This window comes from Homalodisca vitripennis, chromosome 3, assembly GCF_021130785.1.
Source record: "Homalodisca vitripennis isolate AUS2020 chromosome 3, UT_GWSS_2.1, whole genome shotgun sequence".
NCBI lineage: Eukaryota > Metazoa > Arthropoda > Insecta > Hemiptera > Cicadellidae > Homalodisca > Homalodisca vitripennis.
Genome location: NC_060209.1, coordinates 47110755 through 47137005, shown reverse-complemented (window position 1 = coordinate 47137005; position 26251 = coordinate 47110755). Strand labels below are relative to the sequence as shown.

The following is a 26251-nucleotide window of genomic DNA, read 5'->3' as shown; positions in this document are numbered from 1 at the left end:
CTTCTTATTGGAATACACTACTTTGTAATAATTGATGAACGAAAAGTCACAATTCTCCAATAAAATTATTGGAGAATTGTGACTTTTCGTTCATCAATTATTACAAAATAATATGTATTTGTTTACACTTTGAATGTTCTTAATAATTTTATATAATAACCATTCATGTTAAATTCATTGTTTAAAAATACATCTTAGAGCTGATGACATTAAAGCATATTTTAGGAGTAAAATCAACGACAAGTCATTACTTTGCAAAAGTAAATTACAAATTAAATTTGTATATTAAGGCAAACAACAATGAACTCGTTATAGGATTGAAATAACCTTTCTTTGCATACTTATGTTTTTTATACAATATTGTTATTGTGTTTTAAAATATTAAGTATGGGTGGACCGATGCTTCTACGAAGAACGTCATACATTTTGACAATGATGATAGTTCTTTAAATATATTATACCATTGCTTGTACAATGGTAAGTTTGTAAGAATTGTATTGAGTTTTTTTTTTATTTCATGTGTACTTTGTAACTAATATTTTTTAGAGTAAGATGGGAAACATATATAAATAGTAGTAGGCATTTGAGAAGTCTGTTTCTTGGGTGCAGAAATAATTATTCACTTATATTAATTTAGTCTACGTGTTACTCTAACTTAGTCTGTTGATCTTTGTGTCTAAGTATACAATTTTTAAACACTTGTGTGCTATCACAAGGTAATTTTTACTTTTAAACTAAATTAGAAATTTAAATAAATTGCTTAAGTAGCTTGGCACCATTGAAAATGATTTTGTTTCTACATATTGTTACTTAATAATTTAGTTTTTTTTATGAAACTAATCTAACATATCTTTGCAATATTTTTAGTAATTCCTAAATTTGTTACTAACCTCTTCATTATTTAAAAATACTCAAGTCCTTTTGGCATAAACAAATATTTTATAAATAAGTACTGTATAAAAACAAATTTTACATTAAGCATAAGGTTATTTTTACTTTTAAAAATTGTATATGAAGGCAAACATTAATAAACTTGTTATAAGATTAAAGAAACTTTCACTTGAATACTTATGTTTATGATACAATATGTACATGTATTTATTATGTTTAAATGTGAAGTATGATTGAACCGATGCTTCAATGAATAACATCGTACATCTTAATAATAATGATGTAGTTTATTATATTGTATCTTGTACAGTGGTTAGTTTGTATTGAGTTTCTGTAAATTTCTTGTCAAATTTGTATTAATATTTTACTAGAATAATGTAAAAAGCATATATACATGGTTAAATATGTATTAGGCATTTTCAAGGTTTATTTCTGGAAAGCAGAAAGAATCATCTGAAAATTTGTTATTCAGATATCACTATGCTGTAGTTTTTGTATTAATATAGAATTTGTTAGTTTACCTAGTAAATACCATGCACATGCTTGATAACAAAAGACATACATCTATAATGAACTCATCTTTATATTTAAAATTTTATTTTGAGGTGTAAAATTGTTTGGTCTACCTTTGTCAAGTATTCTATTGCTATTTATGTAAAATATAGTGTATAAAATAATGTTATCACATTATTGTAAAAATAAAATAACCCTCTTTTCTGAATTATTGTTTTACTAATTTAATTAAAAGAAATCTCACAAGAATCTTCATTGGTATTCCTAAATTTAGTTTTCAATACTTTTTATTTTGTGTTTTTTTTTTTAAGTGAGAAGTGATTACTGATAATTTTTAAATGGCAGTTCCATGTGACCTGTAAAAGAAGACAAAAAAATAAAATAAACAAGCTACACTCAACCAACATTTACGTTAAAAATCAGAAGTTTAGCAAATTGTAAAGTTTAGTAAATTGTATAATTTTTTTTTATCTTGATTGATTGGTTTTGAAAATAAATTAAAACACTGAGATATCCTTATTAGACAACTTCAGATTTGTTGTGAAGTATTTTTTAGTTTGTCATCTTTCCAGAGTTGAGAGAAAGAACATTTTTTAATTTGAAAATATAATCCCCACTATGTTAAACTATCATTCAGTGTGTAAATAACATCTGGACATCACTTCACAAACTTTTCATCAAGTTAAAATAAACAAAAAATTTGTGAGTTGTGCTAACACATTAATGGAAATATTTTTTTAAGTGTTGAAAATAAGAATGTCCCCAAACACTGAAAATTCTTAAATGTAATGTATTTGTGCCATGCAAGGCACACCTCATTTTTAAGAGCTTCAAAAAAGTAAATAAATAGTGAACATCAAAGATAATTATCTCTTCTTGAAAACAAAGTGATGTTTATACAGTACATGTTCATTAAATCTATTTTAAGAAGAAGAAAAATTATTAAGATTTTAATGTTAAATGTATGGTGACCATTTATAAAAATAAATGTCCAAATTTCAGTCCTTGATATTTGGATCAAAATACAAAATTCAAAACATTAAATGAACACCGTTTTGTACATGGAAAAGATTTTTAGTCAACTCCTACCACCCCATTCTGAGGGAAGATACAAACACTGATAAGAACTTTAATGAACATACTGTAAAGGTGGAGTTTATTTTTATTATTAAAAGTTTTATCATCATGGGATGAGGGTTTTATTTTATTTCCAGCCTACACACATATATGTAACATATCTATGTATATATGTAATGTAGAAATATATATATATATATAACAGGATTTTTGTTTATTACTTTTGATGTCATTACTTGCATAAATATTTCAGTGTTTTTCCTTGTTGGATATTATTTACCTAATTTCCGCAACAGTTCCTAAAAATATGCTGTAGACATAATACTTTAATCTCAATAATAAATGTGCTTCAATTTCAACTATAAATGTATATATTTTACCCTTAAACATTCCATTTCACTTGAACTTATTGTTAATCTATTTTACTAAGCCATTTCTGGTAATGTCAAGATTTGAGCTGAAAATGATTAACTGATAAAATCTCATCCCAATATTTATAAATACATTTCAGGTCAAATCCATTAGATTTGAATTTTGTGATTTCAATAGTAGATAAATCATTTTTACTAAGTGGAAACATTGTTATGATTATATTATGATATTTATATTGTTATTTTTCTATGACTATTTACAAAATATGAACTTTTTAATCAAATCTCATTGAAAATAATTAAATTTTCATTGTTTAATTATTGAAAAAACATTTAAATGAGAGAGGTAAACCTAAATTTACACAGTTTCATGGTAAACCTTTAAAAATCATTTACTATGGAACATACAATATTTTAATTTCACTAATGAATTATTACGTTACATGTTTTTCTATAATGTAAATTGTTAGTAATCAAAGCATACCAGTGTTAAATTCAAGTAACGTAACACAACAAAATTAATAAAATAAGAAATGACTGAATTACTTCTTTGCATGACAATATTTTATCAGCTAGACTTAAATAATTTCATTGTATAAATAAACTCCAAGAAAATAGTGGATCTCTAACTACTTAAAAATGACATTTACTTCCACCATGTGTTCTTAGGTTCGATAACCATAATACTTTGGGTGCTGTTCCTAAAGTACACGAATCTTCAGACTGTTTTTAAAGATCTAAAAAATGGTTCTGAGAAATTCAATAGAATAAAGAACGTTCCATGTGCTCATGCCATTGTCAATATAATATACAAAAAATGTGATTAGATCTTGTTTTTAATTATGTTAGTATTAGTGAGCTGACAAACAATCAATAACACCAGCAAAAATCTTGTTTGTTGTAATCAAACGGTGACCGTTATATTAGTGAATTGTGTGACTAACATCCTTGTTGAATACATAGTGAGCAAAACTTATTCAGAGACAGGTGATCGGCCACCGTTTATCATCAGAAAGTCTATAATATTTTAGTTTGTGATCTGTAATTTGTAGGAATGTTGCTCTGTTGTTTTCAATTGGACCCCACTTTAATGTTTTTGCAAAATAAAATGTTTAGTACACCATGTTTCCATTGTTCTAAATATTATTCATGAAAAAAGGTCTTACATTTGTTGTTAGAATATAAATTACTCATCCAACAAGAATAATCAATAGCACATACAGGGAGAAAGATGTAGATTCCAATATAAAAATGTATTTTTCTGTTAGAATTTTATTTTGTTTCTCCTAAATAGATTGTAGAGATTTGTTTACCTGTTTCAATGGTGAATTTCTTTTACAATACGTATTTCAACTATAATTTTTAATAGTAAGCAGAAAAATAACTTTTCAGTTTGTGATATTTGAGTCAATATTCACTTTAAACTTTCATGATCTCCCTTAAACTATGAAATTACACCACTGTGGGTAGATTTATATTTTGTTAAACATTTTACAAAAGATGAAAATATATGGATGAAGTTTTAAAATATTAGCTAGACAAATTTGTAATAAACATTTGAAAAATGTATTGTCCAATATTTTACGGAAATAAACTATTTTCTGGATACATTATTATTTTAAATTAATATAGTGGTAATACTCTTTGATTAGTAAAATTTGTTGATAAATCAGAAAACGGCCTATATTAAACGTTTGCTATTTGGAGGCAAATGACTACTAAACACAGAGATTACTAAACTACAATTTTTTCTTTACAATATTTATACCTGTACTTGACATTAATTTCTTTTTTGCATTGAATGTATTGCACATTTTAAAAATATGGAGAAAATGCATTTTGCAACTACATTGGAATCAAATGTATATAACATTGTGTAAGCTTTATGTGTAATTTTACAGCCATAATTCATTCTCTCTATCATCATGTAATTGTGACAAAGAAGGTACTAAATGTTTTTCTTAGCTAATTTTTACTTCTCTTGACAATTTTTAGTTCTTAAATCAGTTTTGTAAAAATAAACTTGTATTATTTTAAATTACTCCCATTTTGAAACTATTAACATTCTTATGTGAGTTTTAGCAGTAGGCAAATATTGATGCTAAATCACTACATTATAACATTAACCATTTTATAATTATAAGTTTTGTAATGAAATCACAGACAAGCACTAGATTAAAAAGAGCTTTATGTATTTTTTTATCAATTTAATCATTTACTGAATGTTTTCTCAATTATTATAAAATGCTTAAGTATTAGACAGTGTATACATTTAATATCAAATTTATTTCTGGAACCAACAAGGTATTGAATTGAGACACCGAGCAGAATTTCAATGTGTTCTTTCAATTATCTCTGTTACTACCTGATATCGGCAAAATGCTTTTAAATTAAACCCTGATGAGTTATGTTTTTATTTTTATTTGTTTAGAATAACATAGGACATGAATTAATTTTACATTATTTGTGTTTCTAATTTGTTACTCTGTTTAGAGTGTTGACAAAAAATTCCATTGAGGATACATTTATCGTTTCAAATATTGTTACAGGCTGGTGTTCCCCAATGTTCTAAATTAATTTAAAATTCGTCCTACCAAAAAAAAATATATTGTTGAGTTCAGGCTTACATTTATCTATACTAACAGGATAAATTGCACTACAAGTTAGACAGGATGAATATATTTTAATTTGTTTCTTGGAATGTTTAGTAAATACTAGTTGAGTGATTCTATTGTGTGATACGTAATGCATAAGTAGTTAAGGTGTTTTGTGTTCTTATAATTTAAAACCAATATTTATTACTTTGCTCAAATATTAGCTGTTAGTGGGAATTGGAAGTATTTATTAAAAAGTAATAACCATTCTGTGAGGTGTGTTATTTGGTATAACCCACTTTATCATTTAAGAATTTTTTAATAGGGAAAGTATTTTGAGAAATTATGATTTTGATTAACCATTAATATAAATTTCAAAGTCATTGCATATATCTTGTGAAATATTGTGTTTCTTTATTGCTTTCAGTTTGCTCAAAATCGGAGCTTGTTTCTATTAATGTTTATCTTGTAAATATCTTACTTCTGTTTTGAAAATTACCCAAACACTTAGTATTGGAGGATTTAATAATATGGATTCTTTTGGACATTTATCATTGTAAAATTTAACAAAAATAACTGAGTTACATAGTTTTGTCATAACATTGGCCAGATTGAGTCGAGGCAACACGATACAAATGCTTGAATGCTCCCCTCTCAACTTCAACTACTTCGTCATGATACACAGCAGAACCTGCAGTGGCACACAGATGATGTTAGCTGACCTAAAGTTTATTCATGTATCCTGTTAGCAGTTGCGATTTGCTACTGTTTCTTTGACAAATTGTTTGCATTTTTGTGTTGTGAACTTTATCAAGATAAATAATGAATCTCCAATAACTGTTGCCTTCAACCTGTTTTATCCCTGGGTGTGGAAGTATATGTGATAGTATAGGTTTTTAACAATGTGTCTATTTTTCAATTCCAAAAGACAAGGCATTGAAAGAAAGATGATTTTGGCCATTTTCCGAGATAATTTGACTCCCTCTTATTAATCAATTGTGTTTATAAAACATTTTGACCAAAAGTTTATTGTTTGGGAGAATACTGTATTAAGGCTGAACAGCTCTGTTTTATCTGTTAAACGTGAGAACTCCCCATCCTATCTGTAAAAAATACTACCACCTCTCAGGAATATCTTGTTAAAAAGCATGAAGAAGCTGCACAGTACCTGGAAAAAATTGAATAAGCCTAACAGTAAACCTTTTTCAACACTTTCTTCAGGGCCAATAAGTTCAAAACATAATAAATAAGAATAAGAATATATTTATTTATAAAATATATGATAACTTTGTAAAATTTAATGCCAACACTGGTGACACAAATTTTTAATATTGTTCATGCAACTAATATTTTAAATATTTCAAAAATTGGTGTTTCTGTAATAATAATAGAAGATGAATTCAAATGTAATGTATTTTATTAGACAATTAGCAATATTTTATTCATTGGCAAACCTGTAATCAAAAGATTTACTAAAATAACATTAACTTGATTGAGAAGTCATCTCAAAAAGCTCAATAATTAATTTATGTAATTATCTTTTTACTGTACAAAATATGTAATATTTGGCATTTACATCAATTTGGACATAATTGACCATCTAATTGAATGGGTGAGTTGAAAACAATCCAACAAATGTTAAAATAAAAAGAAACAGCTAAAGTTGAATAATGACACCTTTACATACGAGTGCAGTAAGAACAATATTCCATCATTTCTAGTAAAATTCAAGGAATAATATTGACAAAACAATTTTTAATAGAGCTTCAAGACAATTTTGAATAGTTGTTAAAAACACAACCTCAAAACCCAGTTGAACTAAAGAAGGAAACATTACAGGAACTAACTTCAACAGGAAAATTGTTTCAACTCACTGAAGCAGGCTAGTTCCACAATCCACATGACTCAGCTGATTCAACCAGTCATAATAAAACACATGTTTAATTCTACATTATTTACAAGTGTTTGCTATGTTTAGTCTATAGTTATACTACAAAATTTAATAAAACTCGGTGAGAACAACTTTTTCTGGTGAAAATGAAGACGGCAATCAAAACCAAACTGGTGCCAACTAGAAATAAGAGACATTTGCCTTCCAGTAATGAGTCAAAAGTTATAAAATCTTGTGAAAGGTCTGATATAAGACATGTTATCAACTTACAAAATAGTTTAGAAGTACGAAATAAGTTTTAGGTGTTGAAATAAATTGCTAACAAGAAGAACGTCAATTTACAGAATGTAAGCCTCCTCCTATATTTGTGCCCAACATTTCCAATATAAAGAATATGATTACAAGCATTAACCCTTTGCACTCCTCAGTCCCTAAGAGGTGGACATGGTGCTTACCTGTTGCACTCTGTGAATTCTCGGCGCAGCTGTGTCCGTACATTCCTCAGTCCACTTCTTATGGCCCAAGGTCATGTTCTATACTACACTGAATATAGATGGTGTCAGATGTCTGTTCCACTCTGACATGTTATTCACAATCACAACAACAGGTGATTTTAAAGGGGCATTTTAAAAGGACAATTTTAAATGATCGTTTTATGCTAAAGCGTTGCTTTTATTTTTCTCTTATTGATTATTTAATATATTTTGCATGGATTTAAAAATCAAAGTCTTAGATATATTTCTTTAAAGGTAAAAAGCAAAATTACTACAAGCAAATATATTAAGTATAAAATCCACAGATATAAGTAGTTAATTTTAAGGCAAATTTTAATTTTATTTATAAAAAGTACTAAATAATTAAAGAAAAACAGCATAAGGTAAAGATATCAAATCAGATTCCCTTAGTTGTAATATTCCAAATGTTACATTATTAATTTTGATGTTTACTCCGGTGATGTTTTTAAGAAAACAGGTGGCATCAAGTACTTTTCCTCTGATTCAAATATTGAGTAAACATTTTCCCAGGATTGCAGTTCAAGAAAGCTTAGAGTTTTGTTTCTGTGGTTTGTTTTTAACACAGTTGGGAGGTTTTTCCCTATTTCACAGGCTATGCACACTTTTCTAATTTGGCTTAAATGGAAACGTGTTTAAGGAATTTATTTTGAAAATTTCACACATTTTCAAATTTAATTTGTGAATTCCCAAAAATTTGATTTGAAGAATTACCAAAATGTTCAAACAATTTTTAAGTCAGTATTGGTTTGTAATGTGTTGTTTCGACTTTTATCAACTTAGAACATTTCAAACATTCAGTGACAGTAATTCAGTTTGTTTCTTATCATTTTAATAAAATAACTATCAATTTTGCTTTATAAAGTTTCTGGTCTACTTTCCAACATAGCTATGTAAAAATAAAAATAATCAATCTGAAAATGTATATCATATAGAGATATTGATTTAATGTAGAGATTAGTTCACAAAACTAAAATTATTTCTGAATTTCTAACGATTTACTAATGTATAATTTACTTATATTTATTTTGTATAGTGTATATACAGGTGTTTGGAAAGTCTGTGTACGGCTTAATATTTTACAAACCATAGCAGATAACATATATAAACTTTGCACAGTGTCATATGGCTATGTAAACTATTTTTCCTTGCTATTACCATGACATGCCAACCATGGGGGGACGACCCACAGAAGAAAACATGGAAACCTTAAATTATTTAGAACTACGTCATCAAACTGTGACAAAATATCTGAACGAAAATAACATACAAGCAAATACAAGAATCTCATTGGTTGTCACAACAACGATAGCTCACAGGAGGCTAATTGTTTGGGTTTGTTTAAATAGTCATGAGTCACCCAGCTGATAACCAGCTGATGATTGCCAGCTGAGTTTCAGCGGGCAATCATCTTACAAAACAGACTTTAAAAATATTATTTCATATTTATTATTGATGTTTTACATTAAATAAGTGGCAAAAAAATTAATGAAACTATTTAAAAAATATTTTATTCATCTATAGTCTAGTCATCAATAGAAAGGGTTATTTTATTTTGTATTTTAAGAAACAGATAAATAACATTTCCCCCCAAAAAATTGTATAATCTTGTTGATTATATAGTTTAGAATCAGCCAAGATATGGCAGAACATTATATATATAACAGAATTATTTACAAAACATGTAATATAGTTAAATGTCACTGTCCATAAGAGGTGGCCAGAGGAGTTTAGGAGCATTTTAGCATCGGCCACTACATATGGACAGAGGAGAGCAACGACACGGCTCACAACAAAATGTTCAGTGTTGTAGAGGATATGACCTTGGGCCATAAGAGGTGGCCAGAGGAGTGAAAATCACAAGTAGGTACTGTCATGCGGACGGGGAGTGCAAAGGGTTAAAAAAAGTAATAATGAGTAACTCTTATTCGTACAAATTTATCACTGAGGATAAGGTAAAAATTAACACTGTGGCCATTGATAATATTGGATACCGTGTTCTCGTTGAGGACTCAAACGAGCTTTAGGTGAATTTTCTTACTAAACCAAGAAAAACAGAGCCTACAGGGCTGATATTTAAAACATGCATTTCTCTACAGAGCGACAGGAAATAAAACAGCTACAGAAGCTTATGATTATACTGTTAAAAATATATCGAATCTAAGTATTGTAAGATCTAAGGATCATCTATCTATATTTTTTTATCAATTTAGAGCCTGTACCTACTAACAAGGACATTTTCAATGTCCAGTTCCTACTGAATGTCAAAATTGTACTTGAACCTGTACATAAACATAATGATGATACAATGTAAAAAGTGCAAGATTAGCCCATATACATTCCTTAAAATTAAAAAAAACCTACATTTACGGCTTCCTAAAAGGCGAAAATGAAACATTGTTTGACAGACAAGGTATTTGAAGTTTAGGATGATATATTACTACAAATTTTGAATTAAGCAAAACAATCATTTGCTTAGTGATAAATTTGAACTTGCTTATAACAAAACTTAAATTTATTCAAAACACAATACTGTAATAGAATCTGCAGCTAGGTTTAACCATATTGAAACCCACAAAATATTCAGGCTACCTACTATAAAACGTGGTACAAAAATCGAGATACGAATAAAAATATTAATTTGATTTATATTGCAGTAGGCATATACACTCTTAATTAATATTAATTACTGTTAGTGTCTCAATCAAAAACACCATTTTATTAAAGGCCAACGAGAAAGCCGTTAACAGAGAATCAAGTATGAAATCACTTATATCCAACTTTCATTTATGAATGTAACCCTCGTTATCACCAGCAATTCCTATGCAACATTCCGTATATTTAATTGAATAACTCCCACGATTTATTTATTTATAGACCTATATATAATATTGTAATGACGCTGGATTCAAAACAGTGCAGATTTCTAAATTTTATTGATATAGACAATTAAAAATCTAAAATCAACATCAATAATACTAACACATTTTAATACCGGTACTTACGTTATGACAGTTGTCATCCATATCTGAAGATTATACATCATACAGTAAAGTACATTTTCTTGCTCCTCAAACCATGTTCGCTATATCATACTATTTCCTTGGTCCAATTTGGGAATTATATCATAACGATTTTCAGCAACAAAAATTGCATTTAGTGTCTCATGTATTGCTTAGTGATTCCACTTGCCGTAATCACGGACTCAATGTACTCGCTTGTTTCCTCAAATTGTAGTCACGGAGCGAATGGTTTGTTGAATCATGCTCCTCGTAATTCCCATTCTCTCCGTTTTTATTCCTTCCCTACTGTAAATATCACAATGTCTAAGGAAACCAAATTCAATACCCTACATATACACATCCAGAATTGTGTTCATTTAGTAAAATCCCGAATAAATTAATCGGTTGTCTTGTTGCCACGGTGGAAACATAAGAAGTGTTTTTAATATTAACTTTACTCAATGCTTTCACTTTATAAATGTAAAAAATTAAAAACCGTGTTTAAATTAATTAACCATGTGGTCGTGCTGTCAAAAAACAATATTTATACAGGAAAATTTATTACCTTTAACAGGCTCTTACAGTTAATATTTCGCAACTTTAGAGGTCAAGATGGAATTTTTTTTAACTGCTTTAAAGACCAGTAGGGCGTAGCTCGGAGGGATTTCAGAAATAAAATTAGGCCTATTTTCATCCCAGGAATCCTGTTCCATAACTAACCATTCCATAACTACGTTTCTTTTGGATCTAACAATGACTGGTCGCTTTCAGACGATATATTGGTATTGCCTAATGAGAGGGTATTGTTGTATGCCAAGAGATTCACCTGAAGAGTAAATTTTCAAATTTTACAACGCAAAGAAGAAACTTCATAGCTATGGAGTGATTGTAGTACAGAATAACGAAGTCACTGACTTTGAGGTATGGAGATCTATTCATAAAAAAATCTCCTGGAAGTGTAGGAAAAAGATAAAAAATTTTGAGATAGAGAGATAGAGGTGAGAGGGACGAACACACTATTATCACATTTATCCCAATGCATTTGTTATCTTTAGATTTATTGTTATTGTCTTTATTGTTATTGCTTTGTTATTTATTGTTATCGTTATTGCTACATCTGTCTTATTTTTGCTATACTAATTGTTAGTTATCTTTATATTGTTAATATCTGAATTTATTCTAAATTTGTTACACTGTAAAAAGTGGCTTCGCCATAGAAAATTCATTAAATTGTAAAATCAGGCTGCCGTAGAAGAAGTCGAGCTTAGAGGGCGCGATGTTCCCATTTTGCTGATTCCTCAGTATTGATAGTGCAATTAAAAATGTAGGAGGTAGAAGTTGTAGGTCTGGCAAGCAGGGCGACATATCTTGTGCCGGTAGGAACTCTCAAGTTTGGTCGCGTTTCATAAGCTCAGAGCTGTTAAGTCCAGAATTGATAAGACGGTATGGAAAGAGGATATTCTGAGTAACATACCTGGCTTCAAGAGATGATAGTTGAGAAGTATTGCTACCTCCCAGGTCGGACCGTCAAGAAAATATTGTAGCCGAGTAGAGTGCCAGCCAATCTTAAAAATTGCCATTTGGTCCTCTCGATTTGTCTTCATGTAATGTTTGTGTGGCGATCAGCTGACAGAGCAATATTCGAGATGTGGGCGTACTAGACCACGGCAGAGAAGTTTAAGAGACTGGATGTCATTAAAGCAGCGTGAGAGTCTACAAATAAAACCCAATGTTCAAACTGCCCTATTACACATGTTGCGAACCTATACATCCCAAGTAAGAGATGAAGTAAAGGTAACTCCCAGGTTTTTGACAAAAGACTCTCTGGAAATTTCCATACCCTCTAAAATGTATTGTTAAACAGGAGTGGAGTAATTTTCGGATGGAAGATTATTACCACAAACTTATCTACCTTTAGGACCGTTCTATTACTCTTGCACCACTCGTTTATAGAGTTTAGGTCTTCTTGAAGAGCAATTCATCCTGAATATTGGCAATGTTTCGCACCATCATCCTATTATAACGAGATACCTAGACTAGCCCTAGTGCTAATAAGGAATATAATATTAACGTGATATGTCAACATGGCCATAATTATTAATATTTTCTTCTAATGTATTGTAAATGTGTTTATGTTACACATATCTTTTGCAGCAGTTCTCTTATCTTTTTGACACAATATTGTGTGATGTTTATAGTGTAATCAGAAACAACTGACAGTTATGAGAGAAATGTCAGAAACCAAAGTTCGTAGTATTTATAAGGTTTTAACAAAACAATAATATAATATAGATGAGTTTGATTTTTGTGCCTTTAGGTAGGTGACGGAATCTTGAGTACCCGTTTCCGGTGAGCTAGGGAAAATACCACAATACAATAATACATACTGATCAAATTTTGAAATTGACTTTTAACTACCTAGTTGTAACATTGGTTTTACACTCTGTACACAAAATATTGCTTCCGATGCTAAAATTTGATACCATTTGGAAAGTTGTGGTTGCGCGTTTTCTAACAGCAAGGCAATAATCAAAAGAAATAGTAATTATTTATAAAAATGTTACATTGAAATTAACATTTAATCATTGTTGAATATATGAAATATGGTATATTACTAGAGAATTCAAATGTATTGAACTAACACTAAACATACAATTTAGCATCTTAGTTCTTCCTACTACAAATCATAATACAGAATTCTTTACTGAATACAATTTAATTTACAATAATCTGGTACGAACGGGAGGGAGATCAAAGTTACAATAATAAATGATTCATGATTGACTTACTGTACATAGCTCGCGTAGCGAACACACTTTGTTTTACTGTGGGTAATTTTTATATTTTGACACCAAATGTCTTCCAATGTCGTTGGGAACTGAAGCCGGTGGTCCTTTTTCATATCAGATACTGAATTGGATATTTTTGGTAATGTGTAATCAGAATGTAATGTAACAGTTCGCTGTTTGGTAGTCAAAGTATTGGTAGTGATAAGGAAAGTAGTTTTGATTGTCAATTTCACAATATATAGACTGGGTGTATATGTTATTTTCTTCAGCCATACCGGTATACTTCGAGTGTGTTTTGTAAAATGTGTATTTTTATCTGATCTAACAAAAATTTCAAAAGGTTACGAAGTTATAAAACTATTTCTGTAAACAAATTTATTCACGTATCCTTTTATTATAAAGAAGGCATAAGGCTCGGCCTAGTAAAGTAATAAGAACCTATTTATGGTTTTGAAATTCTCTGATCTAACCAAATTTATAGAATGTCTGACAACTCATCTGTGGGTTCAGTGCTTGCTGCTTTGATTCAAGGAAATGAACGAAAATTTATATTTCAAGATGTGGTAAGTAACCTAAACTACTACAATTCTTTTTCTATATAGCATTTACCTAGCTATGCTAAAATAAACCTTTAGGCAATGGAAGTAATCAACCTAACAAATAGTTGATTTTTTAAATCAATTGACTGATACCAGTGACCTAGGACTAAGTTAAAATTATGTAATTTCTTAGGCTAGACTACAAATCTATAATTTTTAGCATTTTAGTACCTACATAAACTAATCATTATAGTATGTAATGTTTTTAAAAAGTGCCATTTAAAAGGGTGCAGTAAATATTTACTTAGCCACTCTGCTTGTCAAAATTTCAACTTAAAATAAGAAAATGTATAGGATAGTAGTACATTAGATATAAAAAGCAGGAAAGACTAAATAATAGCTTACGTTTGAAATGCCCCTGGCCATTAATGCGGGCTTCGGTGGCATCTCCTGCACTTCTGGCAAATAAACAAAAAAACATTGGTACTTTCTGATTAAACAGAGGCCATCGATAATAAACGGGATTTAGCAGCTTTGGGTGGGCAGTTACACAATAAATACTAATGGTTAGGTTAGTAAACCTAAATCGCCTAACTACATCAGCTGCAGCGAGCTTTGAATAGATGGCCTCTGTTTAATCAGAAAGTACCAAAACATCCTTGAGATAGCACTTAAATTCAAGCTCAGATCACGTGAGAAAGCCTAAACTGAAATGCTCCTGGCCACCAGTGCAGGCTTTGGTTCGGTATCACACCACTCTTCTAACAAAAAACATCCTTGAAATGGCTGCAGTATAGTAAGAGGCCACTACTGCAATCATATCAGTTTACCAAATTATCAATTAAAAATACTTAAACTATCAAATACAAGAAGATTTGAATTACAGTTATTTACAATTAATGTGTATCAGCTCTTTTTAATGTATTAAATAACACTATTGTTCCAAATTAATTCAAACAAAGTATAATCACTATCCATTATATGGTATTTGAGTGATGGCTACTGGTATATGTGTCGTGTCACTAGCTGTCACACATATATTTAAAACAGTAAAAAGTAACTAAATATTAAACTGTTTTGTTTGTTACATTTTATAGATACACATAACATAGATATTTTTTTTATTCATCAGTAAATTAATAATATTTTAGATTTAAAACAGCTGAGTTATATTATAATTTAAAATATCTATAATGTAATTCGTGTCAACATTTTTGTCTCTATAGTTTAGATAAACATAAATATGATTCTATTGTGGTGGTGGCCTCTTATTGTACTGCAGCCCTTGAAATAGTACCTAATTCGAGCTCAGATCACATGAGTGCTCTTTCCCGCCCTGCCCAAAGTCTGTTCAACGTGATGTAACATTAGAAAAGTGGCCATTTCAAACATAATCTAAGTAGAAAGATAAATAAAATAATAAGATAAAGAAATATAAACTATATAAACTTGCAGAATATTAAATGAAGAGTTCTCTGGAAAAGTTATGAAGCCGGTCCAGCGTCTAAAACAATGAAACACTAGTGTATCCTCAGCTAGAGGTCAAAGGCCGCCATCAATTTTATATACAAGTAAAACACATTTTTGCCCTTCATGTATGCATTAAATAATGCTGATTCACCCGTAGCAAGACCTATTTTATCCAGCCATCTAGCAAAAATTGTAGTGGTTAACATTTTACTACTTAATACAAAAAATGTCTTTAAAGGTGAAAGTATATTTTTAGTGGTGTTTTGAAGCTTAGAGACGAGCCTTCAAAACTAACACTAAAGTATTACAATGTGTTTTAAAGGTATTTATTAAAGTGATAAGGTGAAACTTGGGCTAAGACTAGGTGTATGTATAACAATGTCTGTATAACACATATTTTGATACTATGTCAAATGACACGTCTGGTACTGATGTTGTGCTAGGTCCATCTTTTACACAATTGGTTAAATTTAGTGATGCTGAGGCAGTTGTAAAAAGTCTAAATATAGCCTCTTTTGTTAAAAGCAGGTTTTTACTGTGTTGTGTAAGTAATAAGTTGTGTACCTTATAAAGATTATAATTTGGCAGACATTGGAGTTTTCTCTTCTGTGACAAGCGATCAAACATTTACAAATTTGATTCGTGTTTGGGAGCAAATATAAAATCAGCCATTAAAGTTAATCTTATGTTTTATGCAGGTAATTTAGGATTTTCGGAAAGCTGGGTTTTTGAATATTCCTGCCATCAGCAAACTAACTGTTATGAATGTGGTATCAATGTTTTAGTTAATGCTAAACATGTGTTATACTATTATTGTTTAGTTAATAAGGATAGAACTCAGTTCCTAGATTGGCTTTATACATGTACGAATGCCACTCTTGTTCCCAAAGAGGCTAAAATTCTTCCAAAAACTGCACTAGTCCTATTAAACTAAAGAAATATAAGGACAACAAATGGACTGTTGTTAAAACTAAATCTCATCATTATGCAAGTTGAAATATTTCTGCTCCTTTGGTAACTAGTAATAAATACAACGTTCTTGGTCAGTGTGGGGATATAGATGATCATTTTTTAAAATGTAATGATGTGTTGATCAAGGCCCATGGAAGAATCCTATATCTGTAAATTAGGATAAGTTTAGTACAAAGCGAATGAACCACGATATATGTTACAGTAAGAAGTCTAAAGCTCAGCGCCCGCTGCGACCGGCCCAGCCCGGCTCGGCTCACTCCGGCCTACCACTGCCCACTGCGACCAGCCCGGCCCAGCCCAGTTAATCCGGCATCGGTCGGCTCTTGGGGTGACTGTGCTGGTGCCGTGTGGGCCGAGTCTGCCTGGGCCGGGCCAGGCCGCTCGTAGTGGGTGTCCATTTGATCGTATGCATTTTGACAGAGTATAAAAATGGCGGGTGTCCATTTGATTCCGTGTATTTCAACTTTACAAAAAGGTCAGACTGGGCTGGGCCGAGCCGGTCGCATTGGGCGCCGTGCTTAACACGACTAAATTAGATGATCATGGCTTAAAACATTCTAAAAAGAATAAGGTTACTTTTAAGGTCAATGATAGTTCATAACAGTGTTGATTTAAACAAGAATAGTGATAATCATGTAAATATTGTACAAAACATAAAAAGTAAAGTAATATTATAGTTCTTGGGCTTCCATTCAGGCGAGACCAACCAAGTCATTAATGAGGAGATCTCATGAGCTGTTTCACCTGTTAAGCAATGCTAGGTTCTTGTCACTGGAATCAGTTGTACAGCTGTATTTCTATACAAGACATGGCTTACTCTTTATTATGTTTGGGAAGAGGTATGGCTGATATGTCCTTTAACCCCTTCGGGCCCACGTCTGATTCTGAGCTTATACAGCATATTCCAGTTTACATTTCCACATCTCTTTAACATTCATATAACAACAACAGATATCATAAAACACATGTACACAGTAATTTTTAGGACCTTCAGGACAAGGCGCAGACAATTTTGAATGATACCTCCGGGAAAATTGGACCCAATACTTTGAAGATTGCACATCAGAATGTTCAAAGCATCTTAGCTAAGCTCAGTATTCTTGAAGTATTTATTGAGCTCATTTCACCTAATATTCTCTGTTTATCTGATCATTTCCTTATTTAAGCCGAATTAAAAATTTTTTTGCCTCCCTGGGTTCAAGATAGCTTCTGGGTTTTGTCGCACTTCTATCTCCAAATGAGGTGTATGTATTTTAATTAAGATGGTTTAGCGTTCCAGACTCTTAATGTTGGAAACTTTTCTTTTGAGGGCATATGTGAAATGTCAGCTATTAGTTATAGTTTGGAAGGTATTGCATATTTTCTACTTGCCGTCTACAGACCTCCACGTAACTCTGTTGATAGTGTGGATATATTTATTGAATATTTTAATGAATGTCTGGAGTCATTTGCAAAACCAAACCAGAGAACTATTGTCGTCGGGGGCTTTAATATTGATATGTCTGTTCGTGATACTAATTCAAAGAAATTGTATAACTTGAATGTCGTCATTTGGGTTGCACAGCACTGTTGTCGCTTATACCAGAGAGTTTAATGGCTCAGAGTCCGTAATTGACAATGTATTTTGTAACATCAGTCCATCAATCTAAAAAACTAAAGTTGTTGTTTCCAGCATATCTGATGATCATGCTCAGGTTTCAAACATTTCACTGGTCTGGCCCATTTCACAAGGCCATATGCCTTCATCTATGGAGCTCCCTAAGTTCAGAATTTTTTTTTTCAGAAGAGGTGTTGTAAGGAGAACATTAAAATCTTTAAAAAGTGTCTAAAAAATGAGCAATGGATGGACGTTTTCTTGGCTGATGGTGTCAATCGTAAGTTTGATTGTTTCCTTTCTACCATTCAAAATTATTTTGAAATGGCCTTCCCATATAAGAAATTTAAAATATATCAATAAAAGTATTTCACATCGATAAAGTTCGATCATTCCCTTTCAAAGCTTCATGAGGATCTAATTAATATGTACTTTGTTACAAAAGATCTTTGCTCCTCAAATCTTGTGAGACAACTTTATCTTGATCTAAAAAGGAAAGCAGTCAGCGGTCAAGGCTAGGAAGGTCCTCTCTCACATTGAAGACTCAAAAAACAGTCAAAAAGCTGATTGGGATGTAATTAAAGAAACAATTCCTAAAAAAATGGGATGTAATTAAAGAAGCAATTCCTAACAAAATGGGATGTAATTAAAGAAGTAATTCCTAACAAAAGCCCACAGCAGATGAAAAATTAGATGTTGAAAGATGACTGTTTTACCATCTCTAGGCCCAATCTCTAGCTCTACTGGCTGTGATGGTATTTCCTCCAAATTGCTAAAGGATGTTTTGAGTTTTTAGTATCTTCCTTATTACATCTGGTAAATGCATCTTTTGAGCAGGGTGAGTTTCCCAAATCTCTTAAATCAGCCATTGTAAAACCTTTGCATAAAATGGGCAGCACTCACATTAAAAATAATTACCGCCCTATTTACACTTTAAAAAATGTTTGAAAAGTTATTCCTTGATCACCTTTGTCCATTTTTAAAGGTAAATGATGCTCGTTTTGTCAAACAGTTTGGTTTCCATCAAGGCACTTTGATCAAGGATGCTATGTTTAATTTATTTTTAAATGTTTCAAAGGCTCTGGAGGATCACAAACATGTTTTGGTATATTTTTATATTTAAGTAAGGCCTTTGATATGGTCAGCCATAGGCTGCTCTTAAACAAGCTTGACCATTTTGGAATTAGGGGCAAAGCCTTTCATTGGGTTTCCGCTTTTATTATAGGTAGAACAAATTTCTTATAGCGTGCTCCTTTATGGGGCAGAGATGTAGGCAGATGCTCTCACCAAGGAATTCTATAGGTTGCGACTCGCCCGGGTTCAGCGTCAAGCTGCGCTCCTGGTGTGTTCTGCCTATCGGACAGTATCCGAGCCTGCTGTCCTGGTGGTTGCCGGAGTCATCCCTGTCAAGCCCTTGGCTGGGGAGAGGAAAGCGATTTATCAGAGACAATGCGAGATCGGCAAGGATGCAGCAAGAGCGCGCCCGAACCTTCCAGCAGTGTCAGCACAGCTGGGAGCACGAAACCCGAGGACGATGGACTGTCCGACTCATCGAGCAGGTTCAACCATGGGTCAAAAGGTGGCATGGCGAGGTGGACTACTACCTCACGCAGTTCCTGACAGGTCACAGCTATTTCAAGTCGCGGAACACACCTTCTTCCGCTGTCCGCGTTGGGACAGGCCCCTCCTGGAGGCCACAAGAAAACTCAGTGTTTTTTCGGTGGACACGGTCTGCGAAAAGATTATAGAGGATGAGGAGAACTGTGATTGTTTGTCCGGGGCATCCTCCTGGAATAGAAACCCGATCAGTCGTTGGACTGATTCTTTTTTTTCTGTATTTTAATGATGTTTTTAGAAGTGTGACTTGTGCTGATTTATGCTTATTTGTTGACAAAATTTTGTTAAGTGTTAGTAATCACTCTTGTAATGATGTTGAGATTGATGTGTCCCTACAGACTGGATCCTTATTGCAGTGGTTTGTTATGAATATGAAGGTTGGCAGGCAATAATTTGTTAGTGAACACAAATAAAATTGTGTTCATTGACTTTTAGTTAAGGAATTCCAATGGAAATGTGTGCAGATTATTTGTAGGCGAGGACGAAATTGATTCAAGCCATTGCACTAATTTCCTTGACTTATTATTGATTCTCGCCTTGATTTCCCAAGACATATTGATAAAGTATCTGGTAAGTGGTATCTTTGTTATTAGAAGCTCGCACAGTTTGCTGACAGGAATGTTCTCCTCACAGCATATTTTGGCTGTATATATCCATATTTGTTCTATGCAGTTGAAATTTGGAATGCTGAAACCACAAAAACAAAACAGATTTTTCACTTACAAAAAAAATCAATTAGGATGATTTTTATAATGAAAAATCTGATTCATGTAAAGGGTTTTTTCGAATCATAATATTTTGAGATATTTTAATATCACCATTCTTACCACCTTAACTCTTTACATGAAACATAAGAACATATTTCAACTTACTAATAATAACAGATACAATCTTAGAAACTCCAGTTTTTAATTTATACCAGAGCACAACCAGTGGTTAATTTCAGTGGGAACGCAAGGGAACGGCGTTCCCTTACCTCCCAAGAGTGCCGGAACGCAAGGGAACTCTTTTAAAACTACGAGTACAAGTTTTAGTTAAAAAAAATTGTAGGTAGGATCAATATTATGCTATGCTTTGTTTGCGAGTGACTCGTAAGCAGATAGTAAGCGCCCGTACAAGCAGTTGTGAACTGTGCTGTGATGAGTCTTGCACGGAATCAGGCAGGAGGAAGGTGACGGGCGAGTCATTCTAGTTCGCGCATGCGCGGCTGCGCCTCTCAATAACAAAGCAATACCCACCCCACCCCCTTCCTTTCCCCCTCCATTCCTTCACCGCGCCACCGCCCCAGTGATCACAAGTGTGTTGACTAGTTGACTTGACCTTGGTGTGTTTCGCGTTTAAGTTACAAGTTGCATCGCATCCCATCACGCTTAAGTTCGTTTTTGAGGTGCAGGTCGTTGATTGTGTTCGTGTTTATGCTTATTAGTGCTGGTGCAGCTAAATAGTTTCCTAATTGACTATGACTACCAGAAAAATTGTTGATTTCTTTAAACCTAACCCTAAGAAACAAAAAGGTTATGCGAATAATGAGAACTGCAGTTCGGAAGCATTGACTACAACTTCAATTGTTGATCAAGATAAAAAAGAAGACGCAATCGGGATCAATGAGGATAATTGCGATTACCATTCCCCTTCGACTTCCTCGTCGGTCAAAATAGTATCCAGGTTGGTGGGTTTGGGATCTGATGCAGACGAAGCTAAGGTTAGTAATGAAAATAATGATTTTGTTAATAGGGGTGAACAGCCAGTTTGTTGCTCTGAAGAACAAATTGTTGAATTTAAAGCTAAAAATCCATGGTTAATTGTGAACAGAGAACTAGGTTGCAACGTTTGCCGTAGTGTGAGTACTCTAGGTGCAGAGAAAACGAAGGGCCTAAAGATTAGCGAAGAGTGGGTTTTAGGAACTGTTACCGCTTATGGAAACAATAAAAAAGACCAGCAATCCTCTCTTAGGAAAAAGATATTTTTACACCGTGGGTCTCGAGCTCATTCTTTAGCTGAAAAAATACTCATTGAAGCTAAGAAAGATACAATGAAAAAAGCTGTTGCTTCTATGCATAAAGAGCAGCAGATTGTAACTGAGCGCATTTTCCGCACGGCTTATAAGCAAGCTAAACTAAATAGGCCATTTTTTGAGTTTGAAACTGAAATTGATCTTCAAATAATGAATGGCTTAGATATGGGGCGAATCCTACATTCAAATGTTGCTTGCTCCAATATAATTCATCATATTTCTGATGAAATGAAATCAGACTTGATAAATGGCCTAATCAAGTCAGACTCTAAATTTTCCCTGCTTTTGGATGAAGCCACTTCAGTTTCAAACAAAAATGCTTTGGTGGTTTCTATCAGAACTGTTCTAAAGGGAATGCAAAACCCTATGACAGTGTTCTTAACACTTAACACTAAATAGCACAACATCAGCTGGTATATTACAAGAACTTTTAAATCAGTTACAAGCATTAGGTCTAAGCTTTGAATTCATGAAAGACCATATGATTGCTCTAACTTGTGATGGTGCTTCAGTGCTACTAGGCAAGAAATCTGGCCTTGCTATACAGCTTACTGAAACGTTCCCCAACTTGTTCATTTGGCATTGTTTGAACCATCGTTTAGAGCTTGCCGTGCACGATTCCATAGAAGAAGTAGCTGGAATCAATCATTTTAAGATATTCATGGATAAAATTAGAAACATGTTTAGTTGTTCACCGAAAAACAGCAGGGAGTTGGCAGAAGTTGCTAAAGGACTAGAGGAGCAAATGTTGAAAATCGGCCGTGTTTTAGATACTCGTTGGGTAGCCTCCAGCTTAATGGCGGTGAAAGCAGTTTGGACAGATTTTAAAGCTTTGTACAATCATTTCATTGAAGCATCTGAAGACAAACAAAGGGACTCGAAGCAACGTTCAACTTACAAAGGGCTTTGTAGTACATTATCTTCTACAACTTTTGTACACAACCTGGCATTGATGTTCGATGCTCTAGAAGAGTTATCGGATTTGTCCTTACAGCTTCAAAAATCAAGCCTCAACCTTATCCAAGCCCACAGTGATGTAACACTGTTAATCAAAGTGTTTGAAAACCGAGTTGAAAACATGGGTAGACGTTCAGTGGAAGCTAAAATTGCTATTGACGATTTGATGTTTCAAGATGTTAAACTTTGTGTAAGATCCAAGATACCCAGTATTCCAGAAAAACAGTTCTATCGGAGCCTCGCTAACAACTTGACTTCAAGGTTGCTATCATCATCTTCAAATGCGGCTGAACACTACACCAAAATCATGAATGACATCAAAGTGATCCACCCCATGTATTGGCCAAAAGACTTATCCATCACCTACGGAGAATGTGAGATCCAGCGAATCTGCGATAGATTTAAGATTAGCAGCTCTCAGGATATAATTAGAGACTTCAGACACTTCAAGCAGGGACTGAAGCCTATGTTAAGTGGAGAGAAACCTACTATTCTAGAGCAACCGCCGTCGTTTAAGAAACTGATTTCCATCATAAATAGTATTGCAATGTCTAGTGCTGAATGTGAACGTGGGTTTTCTGCAATGAATCTAATTATGTCTCCTCTTAGATCTTCACTCTACATTAGCACTGTTTGCGATTTATTGCGGATCAGGCTCCTAGGACCTCCTGTGGCTAGATACAATCCCGAGCGACACGTCAAAACCTGGCTGGCGAAGGGACACCATTCTGCACTTGACACCAAGTCAAAACAACGAGGGCAGAAAACTTACCATGAAGACAGCATTGCATTGTGGGAACTTTTTTCCAAAACTTGTTTTTTAAATATCTTTTAGAATTTCAGAACATTAAGTTTTCATTAAAATAACTAGCCTATGCCTAACTTATAGTTGTGTTCTGAACTCAAGTTTCTGAGTTCTTTTTTGTACTTACAGTTAGTTTTGTTTCTTTTGTAGTTTTCACTTTAAAATATTAACAAACAACTAAAACTAAGTTTACCAACAGTCTTGGCATTGCCTTACAATATTATACTACAAATCCGTACATATTTGTTATAATAACTAATAAGCAAATAAAATAATCAACCTTAACTTTTTAAAACTACACTAAATTTAAAAAATGAAACTGTGTTACTCCACTCTGTGTGTCATTTATTTTGTGTGTAATTAAACGCTTCCTTTTCCTTTCCAAGAAGTTGGTTTATTTTGAATGTATTAATATTGTTTTGTACCCATAAGGTATGCAATTTTTTTGTAAAATATGCAAACTTGTAAAAAAGCTGTTATATTAACAAACATCCATTTACATATTAATATGTATTATTATTACTACTGTAATGTGTATAAATAAAACTGTGAATAAGGCTCAATTTGTTTTTATTTTACCATTCATTAAAAAATTAATATTGGCGAGCTTCATTGATTCAAACAAAATGGTCAATGAAATCAAACCAAATATTTCTGGGAAATTTAAAGTAGGCAACAAGGTGTTAATGGAGTAGAGAGTAAACTCAATAATTTAAATTCATGTTTTTATTTTCTTACATCCTAATCAAGCACCTTAAAGAAAATAAACAGCATTAAAATATCACTTGGTATTTTATAAAAATGAATGTATTATTATGTATGGGTGGCCTAAAAACAAAGGTTTACAGTTATAATTTTCAAAAGTTTTCCTGGGTGAGGGCCCCCCTCCTTCCTGGGGTGTATTCCATACCCACCGGTCTGAGCTTCCCGCTTTAAGAGTTCCCACACCTAAAATTTTAGAAATTAAGCACTGAGCACAACTCTACATTTTTTGAAAGGTATACTTATTACTCTGCAATTAAATTATGTAATGCCCTATCTACACAGCTTAGGTCGGGGTCGGATGTGGTTTTGTTTTGGAGGAGGCTTAGAGAATTTTTAGTCCGTTCATAATGTTACAATGTTTGAAAGTATTATGCCCAATTGTCCAATCCTTAGTGATAGAATAGTGATACTATAATAACATATCTAATACATAATTATTTATCCGATGTTTAATACAGTTTACACTGTAAGCAGGTGCTTTATAATCTAATTCTTATGTCAACTATACTTATAGATAAATAATATTGAATGGACCTTTGTCCAATGCTACGTATATAGCCAGATGACAATAAAAGATTTTAACTTTGACTTTAAGTAATATTTAATAATAATTTCTTAAATAATTTAAGTGCTTATTAAACAAGAAATTAGGGCTCCAGTATAATATATGTTTAACAATCAAATTATTGATATTCAGGTTTAATACATCATCGATATTCATAAGTAACGAATCCTTGATATAACTACTTAAACCAAATTACGTTATGGGTTGTTTCAAATGACAAGTTTGGCTGTTTGTATCTTGAAAAAATTGAATGATAAATAAAAATCTATTTAGGCTAAATGTGTATTTATAATATGTAAGAAACGAAACAGAGTAACATTTACTTACTTTTTACTATTTTGAAGGATAAACGTGTCTGACACCTTGTGATACAAATAAAACATTACAGATAGGCAGTATTTTTTCAGAGGGGGTGTAAAAAATGCATTATTACTGCAAGAACGCTTGGCCCTACAGTAACCGAGCGAACAAGTGAGGACCTCTCTGAGAGGTTTTCCTGAAGGTATATCCATTAAAAAACATCTTTCTTTCACAGGTGTTCTCCGTGATCCGCTACTTGGTCATAGATCGCAAGCAATAAATGTTGTCACACAGCATTAGAACACCGTTCTTCACTTCAGAAGACATATTTTGTTTGTTTCTTGGTGACCTGGTGCATCTAGGATCTCCTGCCAATAACGCCAATCTCTTAGATCAGTGCCGTATCCACTCTTCTTTTCTGGCAGTCACTCCCGTGCTTTCTGCTTTCTTTAGCACCTCTGCAGCCTTTTTCACTTTCTCCTCCTAAGCCAGATGGTGGTAACCTCACCAATGTTTTGAGAAATGGTGAGGGAGGGAGAGTGTTAACTTATTAACCTCTGACTGTGAAATTTAGAATATCACTTACAAAAAATATAAACTATTCATAGGAATTTTGAAAAATGCACTTTTTAAGAAATTTAAATTAACATTTTTAATTTGATTTTTCAAAAAAAACTTATTGTTTCAGTAATTAAACTGAGTAAAATGATACCACTCCCATCTCTCTAGTTCAATTAAAAGAAATCTTTGGTAATTTCATAATATATTGGTTCTGGTTTTTTGGTTGATTTTGAGAAATTTTACATAGCTGTAATTTTGAAACCATTTGAAATATTTGGGGGGAAATTAGCAATTTTCCAAATATATATGGGGACTACCTTCATACAAAATGTCATCAAATTCTGAGTTTGTCATGTTTATACCCTTTCTGTATTTGAATATGGAATGACCTCCTCACAGAATTAGTGTGTTAGATAACTAAATATGATTTTATAAATAGTATTGTTCTACAG

The 26251-nt window shown here is 32.4% G+C and overlaps 1 protein-coding gene across 3 annotated transcripts in view; it reads left to right on the top strand.

The window, feature by feature from the left end:
- The first annotated feature begins 13669 nt into the window (after nucleotides 1-13669).
- The window catches only part of LOC124356860 (E3 ubiquitin-protein ligase rnf8-like), a 48006-nt gene continuing 35424 nt past the window's right edge, over nucleotides 13670-26251 (top strand). For 2 of the 3 annotated variants that reach the window (XM_046808132.1, XM_046808130.1), the window contains exon 1: nucleotides 13670-14203. In XM_046808132.1, the coding sequence (XP_046664088.1) occupies nucleotides 14123-14203 (81 nt within the window). In that variant the 5' untranslated portion in view covers nucleotides 13670-14122. The remainder of the gene's footprint in view (nucleotides 14204-26251) is intronic. The other variant, XM_046808131.1, reaches the window with a different exon arrangement.